Source organism: Spea bombifrons, chromosome 4, assembly GCF_027358695.1.
Source record: "Spea bombifrons isolate aSpeBom1 chromosome 4, aSpeBom1.2.pri, whole genome shotgun sequence".
NCBI classification, from domain to species: Eukaryota; Metazoa; Chordata; class Amphibia; order Anura; family Pelobatidae; genus Spea; species Spea bombifrons.
In genome coordinates, this window is record NC_071090.1 from 39,120,871 (window position 1) to 39,130,578 (window position 9,708).

Consider the following 9,708-nt stretch of genomic DNA (forward strand, 5'->3'; position numbering starts at 1 on the left):
AAGGTTTGTGTGCACACATGCATATGAAGCTGCAAATATGGAATTTATATTTCACATTTAAACCACTGTGCTAAATATACATTGTTTAATGCTCATTTGCTTATGGGATTTTTGTATCCTGAAGGGTTAAGTGTTTTGCTTTATTTAAATGCCAATACGTCTTAGTGACGTGTAAAAAGAGAAGCGCTTAAATATCTGCTACCTCATTTTATCCATTTATGGAACCCTGCAACAAAGGTAAAACATTTCTACATTATCACATACTTGGTTGCCTTTTTTTTTTCTTACAGTCTGAGGATTAAACACACTAAGCTGCAATATCAAAATAACACTTATTAGAGTAAATAACCAGTGATTTGAAAGAGTTAATGTGAAGGGCTTCAAATGTTTGTTAATAATGTTTATTACCCTGAATAACTGTAAATACTTATTATTGTATTACAGGAGACGCAGTGAGGAAAATAGAATTATGGTAAGTTAATAATGATCTTGAAATGTTAAATGAAGCCCTATATGATTAGTATATAATTATTATTATCTTTTATTTATATAGCGCAAACAATTTATGCAGCACTTTCATTTCTAGCTTGTGTTACAATTTAAAGGAACAATTAATCTGGTTTGTGAAATCTTATATGCACTTCTGTGGCAAGTAGTTTATGTGTTTAAAACCAATTTTTAGATTTGTTATCTTAACATAATGTATTAGGAACATAATATGCACGTGTAGTATAATAAAATGGTACAGGGCTTAAACACTATGTGAGAAACTAGTTGTTTTTTTACTTATGTTTTAAAGAAAGTTTTCAATGATCCCCTTTTATGAGTTTCATGTGGTTGTGTACCCTTTGCTTGTTTTTGTTTTGTCTTGGCGAACCATGTCCACCATAGCATGGAATTTTACCTATCCCACTCATTAACTGCTAAAAACTAGAAAGAAAGATGTTTTCATTTCAGTCCGAAAATATATCACAAGGAAAGCATCATTCATGGTTTGTTTTTCACAAACACCAATAAAGATTCACGCATAAACTAAGATTTTTTTTTAATGAGGTCCATTTCAAACAGCTCTATACATAATCAAAAAGGCAGACATAAGAAAAATGTTGACCATTGCTACCAATTTGTAACACAGCTTAGAGTTAGATTGTGATGTTGAATTGGTCCAATAATACAGTTAATATATATGACATAGTACACAAGTAATTTGTTTTAACTAGTTTGACATATCCAGAAGTATATATACTTCCTCCACATTTTATAATCTCATATGGGATGTCATCCAGAGAGTTATTTCTAAAATACATTTAGAAAAGTCACATATATATTATGCCACACTACTGTGTGTTTCTTGAATGGTATATCACACACTAATAATTATGCTCCCAGTTTCAGAATTTCCTAGAGCAAGACATACTGGAGGAACACACATTTGAAGATGCTCTCGAGATTCTACAAGCAAATTCAACTTTTGGAGGTCAGTATTCCATGGGTATGAATTCTCTCTGTCTTTCTTGTTTTTCAATGTATTGGTTTACACTGCTTCCCACTTTTTAGGGGTATATTTGATGTATTATAGAGTTTTATGAAATGTGTATGTAAAACCAATAAAAAATACAAATATGAATAACAAGTAGAATCATATTATTGACCTGTATTAATAATATTCTATTCTGTTGTATAAAAACACTCTATACAGTTAATTGCTAACACTTAAATACTTAATCTAGTATTTTCCTTCTTGATCTTGTTTTCATTCAGTTATTTAAATGCAATTTCCTGGTCTTAAATAATATTTGATTTACAGTTCATTTAGTAGATTTGCATCAAAAACCCCTGCTTAAAATGAAAGCACTTAAGTAAGAAATGATTATGTGTCTTATTTAAACAGGCAATGTAGTAAAGTGTTGGAAAAAGCAAGTAGTGTGTTGGGGTATATAGCTAGACCCTTTAATGGCAGGAAGAGGAATGTGATTCTACCACTTTAAGATCTCTGGTCAGAATTTTACATCCAAATGAATGTTCTTACATTTAATTCTAATACTATATAAATTAACAGAAAACAGAAGTCACATAGCATTCCTTAATAACCACACGCCAACCTCGCCAAGTGGCAGCCTCACAGTACCATCTTTAGAAGAGCCAACATGCAACTGGATGGATTTGCAAGTAAGAGAATTCTAACTAAACTGGTGTGTTGGTGGTGGTGTTGAGCAGTTGGTAGTTGCCCTGTTTTATATTGTTTTACCTCCATCTATGGCTTGCTGTTAACATGCCCCTGAGAGGTGACGGCAGACCCCGCAAAGTATACATAAGGTTATCCCCCACTGTATCAGACCAGCTGCGACTGGCAATGTTTATGTAAAGTGTATTATGGATATTCTGCACCTGAATGCCATCTTCGTTATAATGTACACCACTACTGAGTCTAATTGATGCTTAGGAAATCCATCGTCCTCTATGTCTTTGAAGACTGCATGTCTGTGTTGTTTATCAACTTCCATAAACTCAGATTAAATTAAAAAACAAACAAAAACATTGATTGTGTGTTATTAGCTAAAGCACATTGTGTTTATCTATACTTGTGACTTAGATATAGACCAGATCCAATTTTATGACCAATTAATGGAGAAAACCAGGTAATTCCAAAGGCTTCACTTAATTTTTCTTGCCACAATTTAGAATATATAACAGTAAAGACACTGGTCACTCTGGCTGGGTAATACGTACCGATTCCTACAGTAGCAATATTAAATGAATTCCTTTTACTTCAAATAGAAACAAATATATGATGATTATAAATATGTCACCAACGAGAGTATACTTAGATCTAATATAAGTTACAATTACATATACAAATAAGAAATACAAGCTGTCACAAAAAACATAATATATAATGGTAATTTGATTATACAGTTGTTATTGTTTCTTATTTTTATACTTTATTTTAAGAAATAACATTTATTTTTATATGTGGATGTATTTGTTTTGCCTTTATAGATAAATATACCCAACATGTATGAAGATGGCTTATACCAAAACATGCAGAGCATTCAAGAAGACCATGTAATGAACAAGACGCATATAGCTAAAATCTCCCATAAAAATGGTAAGCTTAAACACATTGGTAAAAATATATGTAGATAGATGTCTAGGAAATATTTTTTTTTAAATTTTACCAAAAATTATTTTTAAATGTGTTAAAATACAGTGGAGGGCAGGGCTGTCCCAGACCAAGTGGAGCAGTGGAGAAGCTATACAGATGGGGTTTAATTGTTTCTTATGCAGGGACAGCAGAGCCAGGTACACATGGTGCATCATACCCAGGCAAAGGAAAAAATTGCTCGGTGGTTGACGGGAAAGTGAAACAACAGGATAACATAGACACCATGTACTAACACACATTGAACACCATATCAAACAATGTACACCATACACTAATACTCAACAGAGTCTAACGCTGTACACTGATACCCCCGAAAAACACACACTCAAAAACTGTATACTGACACACACAGTTTCACACCGTACATTGATACCCCACCTCACACACATACTCATTCTAACACTGTTTAGAATTGTACACAAACACACATACACTGAAGGTAGCACATACAGTGGCACTCCCCTCATGCACACAATCATCATATACTGACACACAAGGTCTAACACTATACATGTACACAGTTGACACATACACACATTTATTCTAACCCTGTATACTGACCCACACATTTTAACCCCAGTAATTATCTCTAGCACCATAGTACAATGTTTAGTGTCATGAGTGCCTTTTGGCACACATATTATATCTGGGGAGGGGTTTGTTCTGTTTTATTTCTACTGCTAGCTCCCCATTTGCTTCTGGGAACATGTAGATATGGACACAGTCTGAATGTAAATTATTGGACATTTCAAGCTTATTTCTGTAACTTTATTTTTGCTACTTGTTACATAAAACTTAACAACACAAACTGCTATGTTATAAACTAATACAATGACTTCAAATGCACCCAAATTCTATAGTGTGTTATTAATAATAACCTATTGTCATATATTAGGAAGGGGGAAGCTCCTGCTGTTTGAATATCTTCATCAAGCCCTGCGTGACCCAGACATGATCAGCTGCATTCAATGGGTAGATGAATCAAACGGTGTCTTCCAATTTGTTTCCAAAAATAAAGAGAAACTCGCTGAACTATGGGGCAAGAAAAAAGGCAATCGTAAAATCATGACATACCAGAAAATGGCCAGGGCAATTAGGAATTATGGCAGGACAGGAGAAATTCGGAAAGTTAGAAGGAAGTTAACATATCAATTCAGTACTCTAGTTTTACAAAAACTGTCACCACCTTGCCATTTGGAAAATGACATGGTACATTACCAACATTTGCAGTATGATGTAGAGTACTGGAGCAATCATAATTACTCGAATGTTAACTGTTATGACTCAGTTTCTAACAATGAATATCCATTTTATCAGCAGTTCAGTTAGAACAGACTTTCTCCTCTAGAGTCTTCCTAAACTGAATACTTGTACTACACAAAAAAATGATGTTTGTATTTGTAGAGCAGAGTATTTTTTTTAAAAAAAAAAATCCTGAGTATTTCCGTGGATGGAAAAATTATTTGTGCACCCTTTAGGTACCAAAAGAGCAATAACCATGATTCAAATACAGACTTTGAGAAGAGTAGACATGAGACTTGGGGTTTCAGTTCTTTGAATTTACTAATCATTATGAAGGTCAAACCTCTGTGAAAATGTGCTGTAGATATAGCTTGGTGAACCCTGTATAATCTATACATAGAGTTTTTAGTCCCCCCCCCCCCAATGTTTACTAAAACATTCAATTGTGCAGGGGCAACTTCTTGCTAGAGGAACTTACCAGTGTTGGTTCTTCATAATAAATAATAAAGAGAGAGAGTTGAAACCTCAACTCTTCTTTTAGTGAATAAAGCTCTAGAAGTAAATAAAACAATATTTTTATCTTTTTAAATATTATACTCTATGTGACAAAAATGTATGTCAGAATTATTGATAATTATGCCAACATAGCTTTGTATTACATAAAATAGAGCAATCTACCCCAGATTTTGCAGCAGAGAAGCACAGACTCTCCCCACCATCCTGTTGGCTTAGGCCAGAATAGGCTGTTGCATTTATCAGTAATGTAATTTCAACTCATCGATTCATTAAATTTTGCATTTGAATGTTTTTTTCTGTTAAAATAGGAATTGGCTCTTCCTGTATCAAAATTTGTGGCTTTCTGTAAACCTGCCATTTTATTAAATAATGTAAATAAACTTTGTTTTATCAGTCCTTCTCATAACCATGTCACTGCCTTTTTTAATTTTACAGTGGTTAAATTATATTTTAATATTCAATGTTATATATTAATGTATTATTTCATATTGGTTATACAGTAGTTTGTAAAAAAAAAAAAAAAGTTTGTCCCATAAAAATTGTTATTCACTGACTGACAAATGTATGCTCTGCCTGTATTCTCATATTCTTTTATGGATCTAAATTGGTCACATTTAGTATAGATTTGTATTTCTTCTTGTGAATCAGTACGTAATTATCCTGTCTGTCTTTATGGTCACAATGAAAAAACGATAGCTAGCTACCCATGGTGATAAAAAATGGTAAAAAACAGGACATCTGAAAAGGTGTACGCATTTGCCCTTTATCCATTGGCCAGTTTGTGATCCAAGCACTCATGTATGACAATGGGATCTATTCACTAAAGAGAGAGTTAACATGAGCGTTTGCAGTACAGTTGTGTTTCTGCTTCTTGACATCACCATACGTTATGAAGGTCTAGCCTCAGTGAGATTCAACTGCTGGAAGAACTTGAAAGAATTGAAACTGAAAACACTCCTCTATTGGACAAAATCCACTGTATCAAAATATCTAATATTATCTAAAGTATACCCATCTACTGGATAATCCTGGTCTACATTAGAATAAGCTATATACATTTCAGGTAGCATCCAATAAAAATCAGGGTCCTGTAATTTAAAGTTGTTTCTTGTGGATTTGATGTTAATTTTTTTTAAATCTGTCTTTGTCCAGTTGAACCAGCAATTACAGAGCATTTTGCCATGAATTTCACTAAAAAAGGCATCCGTATAACCCCACCAAGTAGTCGGCAGCTAAAATATTTACCCGTTTGTAGAAAAATACTTGGTGCAGAAAACAGCTGCAAGGTGACCTTCACAGTTGAACTGGCTATAAGTACCGGATTTGCTCGATTATAAGACGACCCTGATTATAAGACGACCCCCCAAAATCTGAATATTAATTTATGAAAAAAAAAGAAAAAGCCTGAATATAAGACGACCCTATAGGAAAAAAGTTTTTTCAGTAAATGTTAATTCATGTAAACTATGTGAACAATTGTTTGTTAATAAAAGCTATGATTGAGAAAAATATTTTGGTTTTATTTCCTTTTTTTTCAACCTGCCCCCCAGTTATGCACATCTGCCCCCAGGCTTGCCACTCTGCAGGTAGAGTGGCATATAGAGGGTTAAAAGGCATTTCTGGAGGCAGAGTGGCATTAAGGGGGTTAAAAGGCATTTCATAGAGCACTCTGCCTCCAGAAATGCCTTATGCCCCCCCCATTTAACACTCCCTCCTCCTCCCTCCTCCAAACTTACCGGTGCTTCTGAGACCCCGGTGCTTAGTCCGGGCAGCGTGTAGAGCTCTATGCGATTCGCAACTTCGGTAAGTTTGGGGGGGGCATAACACAGGAGGATCCAGGTCCCCTGCATCGCTGCGGGGGATCTGGATCTTAGTCTCATAGTCAGACCTATTTTAGGTCTGATTATAAGACGACCCGATTATAAGACGAGGGGTATTTTTCAGAGCATTTGCCCTGGAAAAAACCTCGTCTTATAATCGAGCAAATACGGTAATTGGTGCTATTATTATTATTTATTGTTTTATATAGCGCCATCAAATTCCGTAGCGCTGTACAATGGGTAGACAGGACATAACAAGTAGTATGTAACATAACAAATTGACTAACAGAGACAACAGGTGAGGGGGGCCCTGCTCAAACGAGCTTATAGTCTAGAGGGATTTAGGGTGTATTAGAGCAGTTCAGTTCTGGAGAGGTTAAGTTTCAAGAAATGTGCAGACATCCAGGTAGAGACAGATGCAAGGCAGTTAGTTACACAATCTAAGACAGAGGGAGAGAGATCAGGGGAGGATATATGGATCTGGGTGTCATCAGCGTACAGGTGGTAAAGGATGAGATCAGTTTGCCAAGGGAGGAAGTGTAAAGAGAGAACAGAAGGGGTCCTAAAACTGAGCCTTGGGGTACCCCAACTAAGAGAGGGAGGGGAGGGGAAGTGTTACTGGTGCTGCCATAATAACACCAGCAGGGCTGGATTAAGAACATCATGGGCCTGGTGCTGAGGTTTTTGGTGGGACTTTTTATGGAAATAAATAAAACTTACAGAATAAACAGAATCTTAACTCCTCAGCATCCGTGTGTACTGGATAAAGATGACATCAGTGCTAGGCAGGTAATATAGGATAAAATCTTATATGATGGGATTGGGAGTACCTCAGTACACAAAAAAAAGTCACCATACACGGGACACCTGAAGCCATAATTTACTGCCACTAATCCTTTTTAATAAAATAACACAAAACTTTTACTTTTCCTCTCACTGATTTCTAGGCTTAAAATGGTTTGTCCTCTGAAGTGACTACAAATTCTATAGGGTGTTTTATCTCTGGATAAGTAAAAATTAAACAATTTCTACAGCAAGAGAGAATTACCGTATTTCCCCATGTATAAGACGCACCTTAATTTTGGGGCCCGAAATTTTAAAAAAAAAGTATTATCACATTATAACCTAACCCTTAAGACCCCATCAACCATTACTGCCCCTAAATTAACCCTAAAGACCCCATCAACCATTACTGCCCCGAAATTAACCCTAAAGGCCCCATCAACCATAACTGCCCCTAAATTAACCCTAAAGGTCCCATTAACCATAACTGCCCCTAAATTAACCCTAAAGGCCCCATTAACCATAACTGCCCCTAAATTAACCCTAAAAGCCCCATTAACCATAACTGACCCTTAATTAACCCTAAACACCCCATTAACCATAACTGCTCCTAAATTAACCCCCACCCCCCCTAACTTTCAGCAGCCCAAATATTAATTTTATACTTACTGTTAGATGAGTTGCTGTCTGAGCAGTGTGCATGCTATCAGGAAAGGGGTGGGCCAATCGGCACTGAGTCAGAAAGGGGCGGGGCCAATCGGCAGTCTGACTGCAGGAAGTTACTGGGAAGTACCGTAATAACTGCAATCTACAACTACTGTATAAAACGCACCCCGTTTTTAGACCCCGCATTTTTTGAAAATACATGGGGAAATACGTGTCCTGGAAAAATGAGAAATAAGAAGATGCGGAAGTGGTCGACAGAAGCAGAAGTAGTCAGCAGAGAAGGTAAGGAAACATTTGGAGAGATGGAGAGTTAAAACTGCTGGAAACATTCCTCTGAGTTTTTGGTCCATATGGACATGATGTCATCACGCAGTTGCTGTAGATTTGTCAGCTGCACATCCATGGTGCGAATTTCCAACAAATCCCAAAGGTGCTCCATTGAATTGAGATCTGGTTGTAGAGGTCATTGGAGTACAGAGAACTCATTGTCATGTTCAAGAATCCAGTTTGAGATAATGTAAGCTTTGTGAAATGGTGCATTATGCTGCTGGAAGTAGCAATCAGAAGATGGGTACACTGTGGTCATAAAGGGATGGACATGGTCACGTTTAAACAATGCTCATTTGGTACTAAGGGGCCCAAAACTTGCCAAGAAAATGTTTCACACACCATTATACCACCACCAGCCTGAACCTTGATACAAGGCAGGAAGAATCCATGCTTTCATGTTGTTTACACAAAAGTCTGACCCTGCTGTAATGGAAGCCTCCGTGACTTGGGACATGGGGGGCCTGGAGGCTATATTTCCCGTTATAGACGGTGGACCCCTGGATTGCATTACATACTTCCAGCAGGCGACAGTGGACACTAATTGCAGTGCAATATCTGGTTCCCTTGCTTGGATGTATGTTTAAGTCACCCTGTACCTGATTAGGGGAACAGGGTGGCAACAGTGAGAGAGCCAGAGCTCTCTATTTCCCAGTTCCTCCCTTTCTCTCTGACCAATACTATTGGTTGGTGTGGTTACATAGTTACATAGTACATAAGGTTGAAAAAAGACTGAAGTCAAGTTCAACCATTCTACCTAACCTTCATATCCAAAAGAAGGCAAAAAACCCTAATTAAGCTACTTCGAATTCTGCCATCAGGACAAAAGATTCCTTCTAGGCTCCAAAAGGCAATCGGATTTCTCCTTGGATCAAGAAGCTCTAAAATATTAATTCTATTTATAGCCCTGTATGTCATGCCTTTCTAAGAAAATATCCAGACCCCTTTTGAAGGCATCTAATGTATTTGATAACACCACCTCCCTAGGCTTCTGTTTTCTGTTATAATTAATTTGCATATGATCTGCATATATCTGGATATTTTCTCTTTTTCGGACCATTCTCTGTAAACCCTAGAAATGGTTGTGTGTGAAAATCCCAGTAAATCAGCAGTTTCTGAAATACTAAGACCAGCCCGCCTGGCACCAACAACCATGCCATGTCACTTAAAATCCCCTTTCTTCCCATT

General features: G+C 36.6%; 1 protein-coding gene across 1 annotated transcript; it reads left to right on the plus strand.

Annotated features, from left to right (window-relative positions):
* The first annotated feature begins 307 nt into the window (after positions 1–307).
* SPIC (Spi-C transcription factor) lies at positions 308–5,419 on the plus strand. Its single transcript, XM_053465047.1, has 5 exons — positions 308–472; positions 1,390–1,477; positions 2,060–2,169; positions 3,001–3,109; positions 4,062–5,419. The coding sequence occupies exons 1-5, from the start codon at positions 398–400 to the stop codon at positions 4,493–4,495; spliced, it is 816 nt and encodes a 271-aa protein (XP_053321022.1). The 5' UTR covers positions 308–397; the 3' UTR covers positions 4,496–5,419.
* Positions 5,420–9,708: the final 4,289 nt, after the last annotated feature.